This window comes from Balearica regulorum, chromosome 13 (assembly GCF_011004875.1).
Source record: "Balearica regulorum gibbericeps isolate bBalReg1 chromosome 13, bBalReg1.pri, whole genome shotgun sequence".
NCBI lineage: Eukaryota > Metazoa > Chordata > Aves > Gruiformes > Gruidae > Balearica > Balearica regulorum.
Window position 1 is genome coordinate 5,471,695 of NC_046196.1, and position 20,128 is coordinate 5,491,822.

At 40.4% G+C, this 20,128-nt stretch overlaps 1 protein-coding gene across 1 annotated transcript in view; it reads right to left on the reverse strand.

Moving 5' to 3' along the window:
• The window catches only part of CMIP (c-Maf inducing protein), a 136,843-nt gene that overhangs the window by 55,051 nt on the left and 61,664 nt on the right, over positions 1-20,128 (reverse strand). The window contains exon 2 of the mRNA XM_075765927.1: positions 9,204-9,329. Within this exon, the coding sequence (XP_075622042.1) occupies positions 9,204-9,329 (126 nt within the window). The remainder of the gene's footprint in view (positions 1-9,203; positions 9,330-20,128) is intronic.

Sequence of the window (20,128 nt, forward strand, 5' to 3'; positions counted from 1 at the left end):
AATGCTTTTATATACATATTATATATTATTTATATATTAATGAGAATCAATTGCTCTTCCAGTAGATCTCTAGGCAATAAAGCAGAATAAATCTATCATAAATAATCCTGGCTGACCACAGAGTTTATCAAAAACAATCTTTCCATTTCATGAAGAATGCTGATATATCAGAATATGAATTTACTACAAATGGAAACAAAAAACCATAATTTCCTTTTGTTTCTTTTTCTTTTTTATTCTCTTTGCATGCAAAGAAAAATTGTGAAAACATTTAGAGTGCAGATCTTCAGGATATTTGGGGGTGCCAATATTTAATTATTTTCTTTCTGTTATTTACACAGTTTTTATGTATATGGGTGCATTATAGCATATGATAAGATAGACCTTTTATCTATATATGTTATAGAATTGAATTTCAATTCAATATACTTTATACTGTATTTTAATATAATAAAAAGGTCAAAAATAACTTGCCAAAAGCCTAAAGAACATTTTTAACATAAGTAAAAAGACATGCTTAGATATTACTTATCTTTGTCCAGACAAAATGCTTTAAAAATCCACCAGATTTCTTTGAAAGATTCAATTTCAAATTAAACCTTTTTCTTTTCTTCTTTTTTTAAAGAAGAAAACTGCTTCATGGAGGAGAACAAAAAAACCCTTCATTTCAAATGCTAGCATCAAAGCCCTTTAAAGAATAAGTAAAACTGAAAGTTATTTTAGGCTTGAGCATGTATACGAACTGACAGCAACAATAATATTGCAAGTTACACATCCATTACTTCCTTAAAAAATATATATATATATATGCAGATGGAATATATAGGAGCTATGCAAACTATGATACTGTTATTTAAATTGATAAAATCCAAAATATTCTAGGAAGATGAAGCAACTCTCTCAAACAGGCAAAACATCAACCTCATTTAGTCACCGGTCTGACCATTACGTGACTTGAACGAAAAATGCACTGAAGTCTAAAGTAAGAGCAAATGCTAAAGCCCTAGACGGGAACTGTTGAGAACTGTTAATTATTTTCCTACTTTTGGAATGTCAGTAGCTACAGATTGTAAGACCACTACAAATAATTAGAAAATACTATGTGCAGATTGTGCAATGGACTGGAGCCTTGCATAAAGTGGATGACAGAAACTATTAATGAGGACAACAGCATCAGGCAGAGGTAGAGACAGAAGTGGACTGCAAGTACTGGAGCAGAAAACAAACAAACAATGCTATAAAAAGGCAAAACCAAAACTGACAGAGGAAAGACTTGTTTAATTTGACAGCAGCAATACACAAAAAGCATTTAAAAAGGAAAATTAGCAAAGTGACCAGGTTCCAAGTGTGGGACCAAGCACTGTCTACACGTAGTGTTACCTACTGTAGAGGAGAAGGGATCAAAAAAACTTGCATCTGGATCTAGGTTAGGAGTTTGAACCACTCTAAAACTAGAAATCTGCAGAGCTTGGGCTGTTGTTCAAGATCACTTCCAAGGAAAACGAAGACAAAGAAGACAAAGTGAACACAGAAGCGGAAAAACAAACCTTGAGGGAATCCCCAGACTTCTACTAATGATCAGGACTCAACAGTAATAGGAATTTGGAAAGTCAACAGTCATTTCATCAGCACTCCTTCCACAGCGTTCAACACAGACCGACTGCATTTAACCCAAGCACTGTTATCTGGATGGAGCTGCCTGGCATCAGCATTCCCCACTTCTCCCAGGCAGCAGGGACTAATCCTTCCAGTCCACCCTTCCGCCTGCCTGACTCCAGCAAGCTGCAAAACCACAGCGATGCGCAGGAAACGCTGGATCTTGTGCAGGGGACAACGAAGAGCTCATTCGTACACAGCATCCCTGGTTCCTCCCTCCTCTTTTTCAGGCTTACACTGAAAAAGGGACTACAGGAATATTTCTTTCTTACCAAAAGAACTGGGAACTCCACAGCACGCCAGGATGACAGAAGAGCCATCGGGCTCTTGGTGCTCATCCAGACAGCCGTCCAGCCGACGGCCACCTCTGCACACACTTATTCAAGCGTACAGGTTATTGTGCATAAAATTTCTGAAGTTTGGAGCAATAAGCACCAAAGTGCAAAGCAGTGGAGGGAGCTACAATTCATTTATAGGAGCTGCACGCACACATTTACAGTTTTATCTGATGTGCATTCCTGGAGCCCAGCACTTCTGCACTGAAGTCATCACTTCCCAGGAACTGACACCTACATTTTTGTACTCCAGCTGAGGGCATAACCTACTATATTTATTTATCTCTAGGGTACAATAAAGAAGAGAAAATGAGACACAAAAGAGTTTAAAACAGGCTTTCCTTAGGCATTCTGACCGCACAGGGAAAGTTTTTCTTACTCTCAGCCTTGCCCACATGGTGGGTCCGGTTCTACACCACAAATCTTACAGCCACCTTTCCAACTTAAAAAAAAAATAAATAAATTTAACCTGGAAATGTTTTGCTTGCTGTTGTTACAAACAGTCAGTGAGATAGGATGGACAATGGAGATTTTATAACCTGTGTAAAATAATAGCTTGGGCGCCCTGTGTGTTTGGTATGTTTAGGCCCCAATTCTGCTAAGAATTTTGTTCTCAAATGCAATGGCACACGATCCAACTGATTGGAGCTTTTTGCACAATCAAGGCCTCCCGCTGTTTTTGCACAACCACAACATAGTAGAAAAGTACTTTAGAAAACAGGAAGATGTGGCAGTAAAACTCTTTGAAGGTGCAAGAAGATTCAAACTACTCGTAGCTTATTTATTATTATTCCAATGACGAGGAAAAATATCTAGTTTCAGAATGTCTGCTGTAGGTAGTACTTTTCTTTTGGCCTTTTTTTTTTTTTTTTTTTTTTTTTAAGATGAGTTGATCCTGAAACTGTTTTCTGAAGGATTTTATATTCTAATTTTGGGGGTGTAAATGTTCAGTAAGAGAGGAAAAAGCCACCTGGGATCAGCTGCAGTACCAGCTTTACTCATGGGATTAATTTCATCAGCTTCAAAAAGACTGCTCATGGGAGGAAAACTGTGCAAGAGATTAAATGCATGCACCTACAGAGCTTTGGTCAACATGAGTAAATTTACATCTTTGCTCAAAAAGGGAAGTATTTTTCTCTGCAACCAAACTACTTCATTTCTTAGTCAACAAGTAGGAATACACTTTTTCACGAAAAAGCAGCAAACTTTTTAAAAGTAGATTTTCTTTTCACTCAGAAAAATAGGAAACTGAGCACTTGTTTCATATCAGGGTTACAGCCCCGGCAATAATTTCCACCCAGGCGAGGTGAAGACAAAATACGAATCTGCATGCTACTGAGAAACAGAACTCTGCAAGAAACCAACCACTCCAGAAATAATGGTGAAGACCTTTAGCTAATATAGATAAACACTCACAGCTCCACTGATATCAATATGTCTACAGCAACAAGCATCAGCAGAAAATTTGTCATTTCCACCACACCGCACATGCCATGCTACCAAGTTCCTTTAACGGTAAGTTAGCACCACGGCACCCCTTTTGACTGGTATGCGCGTTACTCAGAAGAATACAAGAACAAGCTTGTCCACGTAGCAAAAGTTCCCAGATTCTTCCTTACAACAGCGTCTTTCACACATACTCTCCTAAGGGATTTTGCCATCTGAAAAGATGTGGCAATAACTGGGATTTGATGATCCAGATTCTGCTTTTAACTCTTTCTGGTTTTTTTCTGTGTTTCTCTTTCCCTCGCTTGCTCTCTGGTCAGCAGGATGGGGTTTTGTTATTCTTTCCTCCAGCGGACAATTATTACTGTGACTTGGAAAATACTGCAGGCTTCTCTTCACCAATTTATTATCACCCACAGAAACAGCGGAGGAGAGCGGCTCAGGGCTGCAGGAAGTCGAACCCTCACGGCATGCACACTGCTGCCTCACGCAGACTGTACAAAACCTTTACATTGCTGAAGCACGTCTCCCCGTTGCACCTCCACGACGCGGGCAGGCATTGCAAGGGAAATCTGCCACTCTTCTGGCTTAACTCAGGCATGGAGTTGCTGGGAATTGCTAGAAATGCCGTTTTCCTCCTGAAAATATTCCCTGTCTCTGCTGGATTCTGGTGTTTGCATTGCCTCTCCACACCAGCAACATCAGCTGGACTCATGCTTAAAACAAAAGCCAGGTTCTCCGAGGACACTAAAATAAAATGTTACTAAAAAATCCAGTGGAAACATACACCGTGGGGACTCCCTGGCAAAAACAGCATGCTCAAACACCGAGCTGAACGTGTGACTGTTGTGCTTGTCAAGGCTTCCTGTTCTGTTTGTTTTTCCTTCTGACTACACTTGATTGCCAAGAAATGAATAAAACAACACTAGCTGTAAGGATGGAAGTGGCAGCTTTAAGGCATTTAGGACCCATCCAAAAGAAAGGACGCCACAGGAAAGCAGGCAGTACTGTCATGACTGAAATACCAAAGCCTTTTTCTGGGACTCTTCCTACATTTGGTGCTAAGCAGCTCGTGAAATTATACTCTAAGGTTTTTTTTAATCTCTTTCAGAAGGGTATTCCAGTTATTTGACTATCAATAGCAGCATCCTCTTCTTAATCATTCACACGATACCATAATTGCAGTTTGTGCTTTACGAACGGAAAGCGAAGAGCAGAAGTTTAGCCCAGCACAAGGAGGCCCAGCTATTACTGATACTAAAGAGTTCACGTGTCTTCAAAGTCTAAATTTAGCTCCTATTTCCTGGCCTAAAGAGCTTGTGGCCTACGAACCAGCTTCAGCAACACCTTCTTTCACACCTGCTATCCCAACTGTAGGAAAGGAAAAAAAAAAAAAAATCTGTGAGAACTAATTGCTGCGCATCAGAAAGAGCAGCGACCTCATCGTTTGGCAGGAGGAAAGAAAACACAAGCCCTCAGCATGTCTAGAAAACCAACTGTCTGTGACTCCCAGAAAACTGACTATCCATGCTCCCAGAAGGGACAATGAGAGTCCCCAGTTGCGGGGCGGTGAAACATGCCTGTGCTCAGACAGTTGTGCTTATACAACAAACACTGAGTGGGAAGCACATGCATGAAGACCGACTTTTCGATGTGATCCCAGCCCTGATTAAGCTGTTTGCTGCCTGAGAACCAAATCCTCCTCTGAAACCCAGGTGGACACGTCCTGTTATCGTGATCCGATTTCCTAAGAGGAGCTGCATCACCTCCGGCGCCACTTGTCAGATTTCATGTGTTAAAATAGGTTGGGATGGGTCAGTATTGCTATGGGAGGACATCAGGATGATGTTGTAAGGAAAGGTAATGGCACTCTTCCTTCTCTGACTCATTACTGTGCAGTAATAAGCCAGAAATAGACCTTGGTGACAGCAGACAAGGGGGGATGAGAACTTGAACATGGACTCGGACTCTTGTGGCATTTGTCATGCCTAACACAGACAAATACACGAAGGATGCTCTAACACCACGTGCTAACATCATCCCACGAGGGTTGCTGGAAATTAATTTCCATCTGAGGGAAATGCCAGTTGTCCAAAATTTGCTTTTGCTTCAAATCAGTGAAGCAGAAATTGGAATTTTATATTTTTCTGCAAAATGAAAAATCAGGAAAGCCTGTGATTCAGAACTACTAAAATGCTTCACTTTATGTTAAACCATGCCAATAGTATCCCATAGTCTTAAAGAATTTAAAGCACAGCATGTGCAAAAACATTTATCGAAATATAAAATTCAAATTAATCAGAAATATTTAAAAAATATGTCAAAATGGTTCATTTAAACAATTTTCCTACATATATAGACCTCATTTAGATCAACTCTCTGGAAAAAACCCAACAGATTTCACCAAAAGTACACTTCAGAAGAAATAGTACTGGGGATGTTTTGGACTAGTTTTACTTGTTCCACTATCATAAACTTCCTGATACCAAAGTTGGACATTACATCAGAGCACGCTGCTGTCGGACTAGCAGGGCAGAACAATTTTATAAAAGATCGGAAGTGCCAATTTCCCATAAATGTATTGAAGTCTCTCGGAAATCTGGAAATAATTGAAGTATGCAAGGGCTAATTTCTCAGCATCTCCGTTTCCCAGCACCTCAGTGAACATGGTTTTTTTTGGATATTCAGACTCTTTGTCACATATACCAGAGAATTTCTGCTGAACTCAACTACAAGATAAATCCCATTTTTGCATCTTGATTTCTTAAGTATACTAAACATTACTTTTAGTACTGTTTTAGATTTGTGAATACGCATTACAACTGTATAAGGGAAATCTATTTTTATACTCCCTCCGATTTGGCCACCGTTGATGAATCGAGACACTATCAAGGACCAAGTCATACTAAAAACATTTTTAAAGTTTGTATTTTCAATTATGCTGAAATTCCCAGAGAGTTATAATGAAATCTGATCCAGTTTGCTAACCCAGCCAGCAATAAACATAACAGAAGCCCAGCTCACTCCACTTCTTTATCAGTCCCTATGAGGTTACATAAAGACACCGATCTTTTCGAAGAAAATACCAAAGCATCCATGCTAAGACATTACTTTCTCACAAACGTCATTATTTGTGTGTTGGGGGTTTTTTTAAGGAAACAAATGGCAGGCTCCTTCAGATTAAAGCCTGCACACCCTACCAATTTCCTTTAAACTCAGCAGGGAGCTGTGGGTTCAAGTTTTATCTTGTTTCCTATTAAGCAGGCCCGTAAAGGCATCTACCATAAACTACAGAATAAAGACTCAGAAACAGAATTTGGAAAGGCATACGTAACTATTCTAGCTGTTGAAACAGATATAAATGTAAATTTCCTAGCACCACTAAGGAAATTTATGGAAAAAACCTGAGTCAAAATTATCTCAAGAAAAAAAAATCAAAATCATCCAACTTGACACGTGAGTTTCTTTCTAATTAATTCAATTAACAGATTAGGCAAGGAAGACTTCTTCGATAATCTAGCTGTTTCTTCTTCCCTAATCTAGCTGCTGGGAAACAATGGCTCGTCTTCCTGCCTTCCCCACTGTCACGCACAGTAGAGGCTTTTCAAACCACAGAATCAGGACTTAGGTGGACTTGCAGCAGCCTGTCTGAAATTCAGACTCCCTACACTCCCCAGTAATGCCTAAAATCAGTATGCTGTTTTGAGCCACAGAATCTCACCAGGCACCAAGCAGAGGCATGTACGTGTGCTCCGTGTGCAATGGGACACATGCCTCTGCTTCAAGGACATGTGCAAAGACACACAAATGCCACCTATGCACCAGGAGAGCCCACAAAGTTAGATGTTCTCAGGTCATCCCAAACTTAACTTAGCTGCATCATTTTCAGATTAAAATGGGGGAATGGCTGCAGCCCCCTTTAACAGGGCTGCAAAACCCCAGGATTACACCAGTGCAGTAAGTGAAAGGGAGCTCCAGAAATATACTCCACAAAGGATGTGGCGATGAATGTTTCCATGTACACCTCTAACCATTTCAGAGTGAAAGTGTATTTGCTATGTTGAAAATCATGATATTTTTATGGCATTCCAAAACCAGCCCAAACCCCAAGCACAGGAACCACGTGAAGGACTCAAGTCAGGTACTGTGTTCTCTGAGCTGCTGGCAAACAGCTCTGCATATGGACAGACCCGCCAGCCTGTCTGAAATGAAGGTAAAGGAGAGCTGGACCTAATTTTAGCATGACCTAGTGTTACTCATACTGGCTTCCCAACTCAAGAGTCCACTTTGCTGTTCCACATCTCTACAGGAGACCAGTTTGGCACCTAGTCTTGGGTTGCTAAATAGTACCACTTGGATTAGTTTCTCATAATCTGCAGGTAGAGCCATTGCCACATACTTTGTGGCCCTACAGGGGCTTCAGCAAACAATTCACCACCAAGAAATAACGAAATTCCTTCTGGAAAGAATGTCCTGTGAGGAGCGGCTAAGGACTTTGGGTTTGTCTAGTTTGAAGAAAAGGAGGCTGAGGGGCAACCTCATTGCTCTCTACAGCTTCCTGAGGAGGGAAAGTGGACAGGGAGGTGCTGAGCTCTTCTCCCTGGTATGTGGTGACAGGATGCGCGGGAATGGTTCAAAGCTGTGCCAGAGAAGTGTTAGACTGGACATTAGGAAGCATTTCTTTACTGAGAGAGTGGTCAGACGCTGGGACAGGCTTCCTAGAGAGCTGGTCGATGCCTCAAGCCTGTCAGTGTTCAAGAGGCATTTGGACAATGGCCTTAATAACATGCTTTAACTTGGTCAGCCCTGAAGTGGTCAGGCACTTGGACTAGATGATCGTTTGTAAATACTTTTTAATTTTTCATGAGTTATCCACAGTTTAAACTCATCTTTTCTTCATGTTTTCTGCAGGAATTGGCCACCCAGTCTGTTTACAGTCCTACCTGCATGAAATGCACATACACAACTGTCACAGCTGTATATTCCACGGAAAAAGTAAATTCCCAAAGGGTAACAGGTAACAAATTGTCTTTGAAACAATGTTGAGAACTATCATAAGAGTTAAGGTGGAGTCAATTCAGTCTTTTTCAAGTTATGACTGTTCAAAGTTCTTTGGGGGCCAAGCAGCTGGGTTTTCAGTTGCTTTTCTTTTCCTAAAGTAGTTCCAAAGCACTCTGGAGTGCTTTTTTATCACTCAAACTTGCAATGACCTAAGGAGTCCTACAAAGCCTCACAAGTGGATGAAGAAATCTGGAATAACTTCCATGCAATGTGTTGTTTGAAAACAACACTTAGAGAACTAGCATATGTAGATATCCATACAAATATACTGAAATCTTCCAGTGAAGATCAAATATCTTTTAAAAAAAGTTATCTGTCAGTTCCAGTGCAAGTTATGGGTTTCCTATATGAATTGAATGATGAAAATTTTAACTTGTTTCATGCAGGAATAGGACTCTATGTAAAAATAACAATTGTCCCAGGCAGGCATCAATGTGCCTTTCCACGGAGCACTATTTTGATGCACAAAATCAGCAAGAAGATTTAATCGCTGTGGCCCAAAATTTCCATTCTGACTGTCAAACAACATGAAGAGTTTCAGAGCTATCACCCTGAGCAAATTTTCTGGTAGTTAGGTAATCTGACAGCACTGACTTCTCTGACTTTTCGGAGTCCATCTAATTAAGATTTCATGCATAGCAAACAGAAGTTAAAGGAGATTCATAGTAAGAGAGAAAGAAAATTGTACTTCTGTATTTACTGTACCTGCAGTAAGACAGTACCCCCTGGGATTGTGAGCTGTAAACAGTATTTAGGGGCATTCTCCCAGGAGAGCAGTTGAACATCTTCAATAGCACTGTAGGAAATGGAGTTTTCCATGTACCCAGTTGGCTGTAAGAAAACAAAGGAGAGGAAAAAAATGTTTACTTAGCCATCAGAAGTTTCACAATTTCAAAGAAGAGCACTATCAAAATTACTCTTGACTTTGAAAATAGCTGCAAAATATCTAACTGGAAAGCAAAATTCCTACACAGAGATCCAGCCAGCCACCTTCATCCAACTTGTTCAAGTGTTAAGATCACCCACATAAGACCAAAACCAGGCCAGACCTAGGTGCCCGAAATACAAAAAGGTCAAACTGCATTTGTTCTGGACCCAAAAATCGATGGAACCTAATCTCATGTTGAACTAAGCTATGAAGGGGTCTGGCCATGCATGTGCTATCAATGTACAAAGAAGCGTCTCCATCGTACAGGCAGAACAACAGTGTACCATATTAAAACAGTTTTATGCCACTCATTCTTCTCCCTGGCTGCAAGGCTGATCAAGCACATCATCAAAATCTAGACTGCTACATGTAACGGTGGTATTTGGGCTCCAAAGATTCAGCCCTCAGTTTTTCAATTCCAGCAAAAGCAGAGCAACCAATCTACTCATCTCAGCCTATACGTAAGTACCCATTTCCTGCACAGCCTGCTTATGCCCAGTTTAAAGTGAAAGTCACAATTAAAACATAAGTAAGTAACTGCGCTCTGCAATTACATGTACAATATAAATTGATAGTAGCAAGGAAAAAAGTTAAACATGAAACTCCTTATTAGTATCCCCATAATTCTGAGGCATTACAGATGTACAATTATCTCTGAGATAAGCTGAAATATCAATGTATATATGCAAGCACATGTAAAATTATGTCCTAAATATAAATAAGCACACAGAGATACAGCTGTGCATCTATGAAGTACACATACATACACCACACTTTACACAAGTCTTCATGTTGTTTAGGTAATTTGATTATTTCACAGAGGTCCTCAAAAACAGCAGGTTTTTTGCTTTGCTATAGCATAAGCAAACTGATCAGTATTGCAATGGCAGAGAAACTATTTTCATACAAATATGCTGATTAATCCCATCATGTAGATAAATCCTTGGGTTAGCCATGTCTTGCAAGAGAATAGAACTCATGTTTATGAATTATTTTCTCACTGTTACTGGGTTACATATAACTTAAACTTCTCAAACTTACTCCCACTGTGCCCAATACATAAGTTATTTTTAACTCATAGACTTGAAATAAAGAAGGCAAGGGAGAAACCAGTTCTATTTCAGGGTCAAACAGGGCCAGCTTTTAAAATCACAACACAGGATTCCTGGGGGCGAGTGTGAAATAAGCAAATTCCATTTGGAACGTCTCTACTTCTTATTGGTACAACTTTCTTCCATAAGTTAAGTAGGTGGCGCATCTGGAAATTGTACTTTGAAGTTATACACTTCATACATGTTCATAAGGCCATAAATGTCATCTCCAAAATGCAATGATGGCCCTGTCATCCACCTCTGCTGCTACAAAAAGTCAGTTGCCTTTTCAGCAAGAAAAACCCAGCAAGCCAGGGAACTGAAATGTAATATATTTTTCAGTAACATTTGTTGCGGCGGTGTTCATTTTACACTAGCCCTTGCTGAAAATAATTTTCGCTGTCTCTTTAACGAAAACCTTGTTATGCAGGAAGTATGATAAACTTCTGCTTATTCATTTACCCACAATATTGTTCTACGCTAGTGACTGGAATCCCAGTGGCTTAATGCTGATACTGTACGTCATGCGTTGCCTACTGGAGAGTAATTATCTCGTTCTCACAGGAAGCCAAAGGCCCAAGATCCTTCGGTAATCAGCATTACAACACTCAGGGAAAAATATGAAAAGAGCCAGCATAAAATCTAGTATGCTCAGGAGGCAAAGTTATCAAAAACAGGCTCTGAAAGACTGGAGAAGGGAGAAATCCAGAACCAGACAATGCAAATATAAAATGAATTAAAGCAATTTAAATTTCTCTTTTAAGAAGGTGCTGACTCCCCTTAATACCCTCCATTAACTTCAAAGAGGATTGGAAGAATTCTCACAGAATCTGTTCCCAAGAGAAGCCTCTTCTATACCTTAAACTATCCATTTAAGCAGCATTAAAGACAACTGATCTAGTTCAATCACAGCTCCGTAGCCATAGACAAGTGATTTCATCCCAGGTGTAAACCTCTCCTCATAGGACAGTCCTTTTTGTTAAGGAGAATGGAGGAACACAGAGTTCTGCAGTTTGCAAAGGATGGGAAGACTACCTAAACCATAACCTGGAATTACACAGATGGTTAATCTCTCCAAATGAAAGCGTTATGCCAATGAGGTAGTTTATATAGCACTCGTATGATCTCACTTCCATACCTTCTATCTAGCCATACCACACACAAAGCTTTACTACAGTTGTTTGTTATCTTACTCAAAAAATGAATAGCCCAAATCTACTTTAATCCCTATAAGCAATGTCATATGCATTGTTTCTGTTTTCATTTAAAACACCATGTTCTATGAAGTTAAATATTTTCAATTCTGAAAACACCAGCTACAGGCAGCTTCACCTCTGTTTCGCAATTGAAAGAGTCTAAAGCAAAGTGATTTATCACTCTGCAGAGCTCCTTGAAATTGTGCTTGTAAATACTGTCAAGCACTGAAGACCACACTTCCACATCAGGGCTGTGCAGAAATGCTCTGAAGAAGCACTGAAACAGAGCTGTCCTCCGACCCGAGACTTCCTGGACCTCACAAGGCTATGGTGCTCCTCACAGAGCAACCACGGCACCAAGGAGGTGAAGGTCAGCCCCACACAAAGGTGTCCTTTCCCTAATCCCTGCACACACACACAGATGCGAGGACAGAGTGGTGTTCCCCGGTTCTGTTTTCACAAGACCAAGCATAGTTCAGCCGTTTATCAGGAAATGGCCTGAGGTAAAACCACAGCCTGAGTCATTGGTTCCTCTTAAAACACAGGTTATTTTGACATTCAGGTATGCAAACGTCAATCACAGTGAATCATTGTGGTCGATAAATAAACAGGGCAAGTGTTGCACGTTCTCATGTTCCAGCTGGTCTTGCTTGCACACACACCCCCCCTCACACACACACACACAGACGCTGCATCCTCACCCCCAAGTCGCTCCATGGGAGGAAATTCAAATTAGAACAACAGGCAAGACCAGAAATATGGATTCAGAGATTTGAAAATACCTAAAATGACACCGATCCTCAGTGGGTCACACCATGAAGCATCTGGCATCAACGCCAGTCTTAAGCAGCATTCCCTGCTCCATCTACCCACCTTGCCTCTGCCCATACAAATATTTGTCTGGCTGTGATGTCAGGCAGATCAGGGAACCCATCCAGCTTTTGCCAGATTACTTTTTAGCTCCTTCAGTCCCATTTGTAACGTGAAACAGAAATCAGTACGTTAACATAACTTGGGGGAGGCAGCATATCATGGAGGGGGTGAGCAGTGAGGACCTCAATGTTTCAGTCTAAATATTAGTACAAGAGTCTAAAGCCACAGCCTCTTTCAGCAGTAATACATCAAGTTCAGTTCAAAATGTCTTTATTTAAGAAAATAGTAACTCTTATTTTTATAGCTGTCATTTTTGAAAGGAGATTGTATTTCTTGGCAAAGTCTGAAATCTATCAAACAAAGCAAGATAATGCACTTTTCTCATTCACTCTACAAAATTAATCCTGACTTAGGAAACTTTGGCCAGAGAATCTCCATATGTCACCTTACAGATTTACAGTCACAGTTTTAACTTGTGGCTGTTTGCTGTTGAACATGTTCTGAAAAACTGTAAGAGACTCATAAATGAAAATGAAATTTATTACAACAAACAAAAACTCTAAATCAAGGAAACATTTTTCTCTTCACATTAGCCTTTAGCCTCCTAACGAAACATGTAACTTCTCCATTGGGAAATCAGGTATGTTTTAACCTCAGTGAGAACTTTGTCTTTTTTCAGCTCGATAAAGATTTATTAATCATACAGCTTTGAAACAACTTTGTACCAGAATAGCCACACACCAAAACCTACTATAAATCAAATCTTAGGGGAATCCAGTGCTCCCAAAACTGGCACAACTTGTAAGCTCACGCATAAGGCTAGTTTTCTCTTACTGCTTCTGGGAAAAGTCGGCAGCAGCAGACTACTCAATAATGCAAAAATCTGCCCACTTGTTTCCATGGGAAATTCTAAAAGGGAAAGAATAAACATGACGTCCATTGTTAATACGGGGCTGTATGCACTTACTCATATAATAATGTACTAAATCTTCAGCTGCGTATTTCCCAAAGAAAGCATCTAGAAAAGATGAATTCTACAAATAGAGATGGTTATTTACATTAAAACGTATTTAGACTGACAACTCCCACCAACACAACAACAATGAAGAATGATTTTCCCAATTAAGTACTCCAGATGGTGGGGGGGAAACAGGGCTATTCCAGACCCTTGCTCTTCTACTGTCAGGTGCTTATTTCTCTCTTGGCTGCTCTCAAGAATGAGCCATGCTGCTGCAGCCCAGGATGATGCGCATACTGTATTACATATAAGTTTTCCATACCCAAATAAGATTCAGTCCTACTGAATAACATGTAGGAAGCGTTGATTGCTCTCAAAACTTTGATGGGGGTGGAGACTATTCAGTCTGGCACACTGAAGGGTAATGGACTCTGAAACTGCTGAAAACAATGGATGATTTGAAATAAATCTCTGTTAGGAGACATCCATGGCTCCAGAGAACGCCCCTGCAAATGTAGCTATTTCAGATAAGAGCAATTAACATCTTTGTTCATTAACTATATAACCTATCAGAAGACATTTATCAAGTTAAGCAATTAGTAGTACTACGCCATAATATGCAGCGCAGTACAATTTGTCTCACTCTTGATATGGAAAAATTTACTGCCACGCTCACATGTCATAATGACTTGAAAGAGTTTAAAGTCAATGTTAATCTCTCGGAGATTAACATGATAAGAAAACAGACTGAAAGACTAACAGCAGGGAGACACCCAACTCTGCCCCAAAGCTGCCCAAAGGAATTTCTGAGCCTCCTTGGAACATTCTCATCTAATCCATCACACCTCCCAGACCCCCAGCCTGCCCATCATCACCATTCCCTTCCTACTTCTCCTGATAAATCAGAGGTTTCATGTGTTAAACCATAAGACGAGCCCTCATTTGCTCTGTGCATCGAGAGTAGGACTACATTGGGTGACAAGGGTGCTTAACCCAGGGACCTGCAGGGATGGGATCTCTCTGTGGAGCGAATCAAAATTATTTCTGCTCGGAGCTGCTTTGTTCACAAGTGTCTCCAAGTTTTGTACTAATGCTTGTCGAGGTTTTGGTTGGTTGGGTTTGGAGCAATTTGATGCATGGAAAGAAATTTGGACACAGTGTCTCAAGTCTTCAGTGAGGCTCTACCCATCCATGTCAGCTGAAGCCTAGAGCGTACTAGTGAGTAATTAATGATAGGAAAAAGAGGGAGGGGTTTTCCTACCACATTTATTCCTGTGTGGGTGACTCTGTGTATAAATCTCCATGTGTGTATATGTGTGTATAAATGTGTACACACACACACCTGTCTTTATAGCTACACAGAGATAAAAGATAGTACAAATATATCTCATATTTCTCTATAAACAAATACAGCAACAACTGTCATATGCTCAGTGCAAAATAGCTCAACATCAGTAAGTGACATGATTTAATTAAGAAAGGTCACATCCTCAGTTGAGCTGATCATCCAAAAGACTTCAGCAGAACTTCACTGATTTGTAACAGCTGGGAATCTAACTCAGAAAGTCAACAGAAATTCAACCACATCTAGCTTTGCATCAAAAATGTGCATAAATCTCTTTCACTCCTCTCAGTATTTAAGACAACTGGGACTGGGGGCTGTTGCATTAATTAACCTTACAGAACTAATAAAAACGTAAGAGCTGCCAGTGAGAAACAGATTACCCCAGACTGTGCAGAAAACAAACCTTCTAGTCTGCAGTGGGGCTGAAGTATCAGTTCTGTGGAGCTCTAGAACATGGGCAGGCCAAAACTCTTCACCAAAGAGCTGACGAGAAAAAACTAGTCTCAATATTAAGACATATAAGCTACAAAATTTGTGAAATCGGTGCAGCAGATACCAGCAGAGGGAAGAACTTCAAATTAATTCAGATCTGAAATAAGTTTCAGGCACAGAATAGAAGTTCATCATTAAGAAGGGGGGAAAATAAGGTCATATTATGGGATATGTATCATGACAGGAGAGTCAAATAAGCAGGAAAAATATATTAATTATGTTAGCTGAAATGCATACAGAATTTTATTTTTTAAAAAATGAGGAGATCCTTCTCTTTTACAGTCAAACACAGCTGAAGACTCACTTATGAGTGTTCAGTTTATTTCACCAACAGAACTACTTGAATTTCTGGGAGGAAGATAAGACATGGATCTTGAAGACTTTCTGATGATGTCCATCATCAAGATGACCCTGTCTAACTAGTCCATAAGAAATCAACCCTTTCTCTCTGGCTAGCTTAGCCTGAGAAAAGAAGCTCCACCGGAACGTCTAGTAGGGTTGGACACTTAATCGATTGCAGTGCTGGTGTCCAAAAAGCTCTCTGAGGTCAAGCCTATATAAGAAATCTTGTCTCCTGCTTTCAAACCTCTGCTAACAGGGATGACATGCTGGAAGGTGCATTTGCCCCCCCACCACAGCAATTCTCCAAGCATGTGCTGCAGCCTTCAATCCCTCCCAATGAACGTAAGGAACTTGAACAGAAGAATTACTGTCCCCCACTTACCAACCTAGAAGAAGAAAATCTCAGTTAAGGTTGTAGCTGCATCATGCTCTTGATCATGCCTCAGAAGACATGAGAAGCCTGAGAAATGTGGGAAGAGAGCTCAGACTTCCTGACTCCAACCACGTGAATCAGCTCCAAACACATCCTCCTCCTCCTCCAGAACTGCATAACCGATTCATAAGAAGGACCATTCCTTAGCAGGGTTCAAGTTCTCCATCCCTTTCCATTCAGCACTGCACTCCATGACATCCCTCCTGGAGAGGAAATAGTTGATAATCTTGACGAGACAGGCAGGTTGTTTATCCACCTTCCTTGAAATTACTTCAGGAAGGAAGGGACACCACAAGCTAAAATAGAGTAGGTACACACCTTCTCACAGAAGCAGCAATAAGTAACAAGAGTAGCAGGGTCTTATTGCAGAAGACTCTACATGTACGTACTTCTGTAAAACAACTGTTAGAGGAATATTGGAAAATCCCTAACGTTTGCCCAGAACATGAAACATCTAGTGACTGCTAAACAGATCTTTCCTAAGTCACCATAGCAACAATGATGTGACAGAAAACAAAACGGCATCCACAAACCGTTCCTGAGTCAAGGCTCCTCTCTATTTTCAATTCTTTTTCAATAAATCAGCCATGTCACATGCCATGAAATAAACCAGAGAGAGGAGAAAGGGTTGGGGTAAGGATATCAGACCAAGCCAGACTTGTATGTAATGTATGCTAAACTAAAATGCCACCCTTTAATGACTACTTTAACCAGGGGCAGCCCTGAGAGCTGGAAATGAAAGATCATCAGCTGATTTCAAACACAAAGTTGGCACCTGGAAAACAATCAGTCTATTAAATAACTGGAAACGTGGCCACAGTGACATGTACTACAAACAGGAGATCTCTGTTCAGTTTTGTTTTTCAGAACTAGTTTAGGTAATGGCAGTAGGGTGTTTCTAATGCATACTGGCCTTGCACTTACAGTGGTTTTTACTTCTGGTTTACAGATCTCCTGTGGTTTATTATCTCTAGGAGGTCAACAAAAGGTGAAGAAGGAAATCGCATTTGTTATCAGTAGGGCCACATCCACCGTGCAAGGATCTGCACCTCCCATGGAAAGTTTTAGGGTTTTACAAACTGAAGAGGCTGACAGCAGCTGCAACGGAAGCAATGCATTCCCCTCTATCACCTGTGCAAGGTAAGTCTAACCTGAAAGGTGATCAAGTATAAAATACTGAATTGGTAAGAAGCTGAGCTATCGAGGATCCCATGTCCCGTTAGAAATGTAGAATTTGACTCATGGACTCTGCAATCCTGACAGATGTCACCACCTCCTTAATGCACATCCCAGCTCATTTCTCACTACATTTTATTTACAAGATCTAGAAATTAAACTGTTGTAAAACTAAACATAGCATAAATATGCTAATATATTAAGTTTTTCTTCATTTAAACAAGCATTCTCCAACACTACTTATCATGCCCATGCCTTTTACCTGTAGAGCCATGAAACCCTTAGACACTGTAGTCATCAAATGGTTTCCATTAACAATTTTTTTCCTTTTCTATTTAATGTACTTTTAACCCAGCAGTTCCCAGGACACCACATCCAACCTCACTCTGATGAGCAAGTACAGGACAGGGAGTGCAGTAACCCAACCACACTTCTGAATTCCTAACAGGGAATGCCCTATTCTGATCTTTTTTGGAGAAAAAATGATCAAGCCTTCAGTTCCCAGTAAAATGTGAATACAGCTGTCTGCTGTATGTTAGATGAGAGAAAGGATATGTAGCGGAGCCTTCAAAAAAGCTATGGATAATCTGTTAATGATAGTCTCACTAAACTCTCGCTGTTATGAGGCAAAAAAACACAGGTACCTCCTGAGGATGAGTCACAGCCACTTGGAATCACCTTCTGCTACAGGAGGAGGTGGGAAAACATGGCTAAAGTGCCAGTGTTTTGTTTCACATGTCTTACCTTCAACAATAATTTGGACGGCTCTACATAATTTTAAGCGAGATCCAGCTCTAGTCTCTGCAGCAGTGATTTCCTCCTGATTTTGTCTCTCTCAGCACTACAGAATGACACCCTGACGCTAACGGAAAGTGTTCTTTTCTTCTCTTCAGCAGGAAGTCTTTTGCAAAATTGTGCTTGCACACTCCTGTCCCCACCCATAACCTCCTCCACTGTTGGTCTTCCTCATTGTTTAACAACTGACTGACTGTTTGTACTGGCAGGGAGTGTTGCTATTTAAATAGAGGGTAACTGAAATGTGTGCGATACCTCCGTGGAAGGGATATGGTGAGGGAATGGAGAAGGAGGGGGCAACTGCAGTGAAATATCAGAGTAAATATTTGAGAAAAGTGTCAGTTGACTGGTAAATGCATAATGGAGAGGACACAGAGCACCAGTTAGAACCTAAATTACCTTCGTAAGCTCCCTTACTATGCAAAAGAATACACTGAAGTATTTAAAGTGATGTTTTCTCTTTGGTTTAAAAAAAAAGAATGAATTAAATATTTAGCTAAAATCATAAAGGCATTGCGCTCACAGAGAATGAAGTAGTATGAAACTGGCATACCCAACTAGCAAACGTTTTGTTTCAATACAACATTTATTAGCCTAGCAAGTTATTTTTCAAGATAACTAAATAACAGTGCCTAAAGTGAAGCCATGGGCACATGCTTATGAAAGGTGTCATTATCATCATCTCAACAGACACATTTTGAAAAGCAGAACAAAGAGCAACCCTACAATCAGGCGGTGTGAAACTGGCAACTCTCTTATGTTATTCTCCCGAAAGGCTGGAGAATTCCAAGGAATTGCAATAGTCCCCCCAGGAATCATGATGCATGTGTTTCCAGAGAAGCCTCGTTTATCAGATGCTAATGCATCATGCACTGCTCTTCTGTCTCACACTGCTTTTTGGAAAACTAAACTTAGTCCACCAATAGTATTTTCCATTCCAATTGGATGAGTCAGTCCTCAACAAGACACACTCATTTATCTGCTCTGTATCCTCTGATACAGGGCTCACACATGGACAAAGAAACAGAGGTGCCTGCCCTCCCTGCTACCATTTCACACCACAACACAACACACCAGACCACGCAGATGTTTCTCTAGGTGATGCAATTTTGGAAAAAACCAGCTACTTACCCAGCCAGCAGCTAGTGATGCACATTTGAAGGTGAGAAGTAACACAAGTGCTTCCCAGGCTGCGGGAAAAACCAGATGGCTTTCTGGATTTCCTCTGGTTATTTATTTGGCTTTACTTATATGCTCAGACCATAAAGATGGCCATAATGCTACTGCTTAAATGAAGAAATTATGTAGCACACTACCTATCAACACAGAGATAGCTTATACAATATCACTTGAGAGTTATACGTTCAGTGAAAAAACACCCTCCCAACAAAGCAGCTTTACATACTAGACTAGGATGACTCCCCCTCTTCCTTCCAATTTCATATAGAAACCTGCTTTAAAATAATTCCAGCCTTTTCGACAAGCTAGGCCTCAGGTTGTGTCAGCACAATGGCTGCAGGTTTCACACCCGCCCGCAGCAATTACATTTTGGTTTTCAAGCTCAATTACGTTGTCAAGTCAGCTTTCCTGTGCATAATTCTGCAGCAACATCCTTGCCCTCTGTCAAGATTGTTTTATAAATTTATTTACTATCTCTAAAGGAAAGAGCCCATGTCTATAAAACTTTGTAGACTGAGTTTTCCACTGAGGGAGGAAAGGGCGAGAGAAGCATACCATTTCAGAGCTTTGACCTCAACAATCAGACTATTATTAGTATTAGCCCAAGAAATTTCTACCAAGGAAATCTGAACGGCCTTCAGTGAATTGTTTGCCCAAAGTTAAGCTAGCCACAGATTTTCCAATAGAAAGCTATCAGAAAGACAATACTACCAAAGTACGTTAACATCTAATGGTAAATCTGAATCCAAACCACCACAGACTTACAACTACCACTGAATGTTATGACGTGGACTCCAAACATTGATGAAACACAATGCTTTA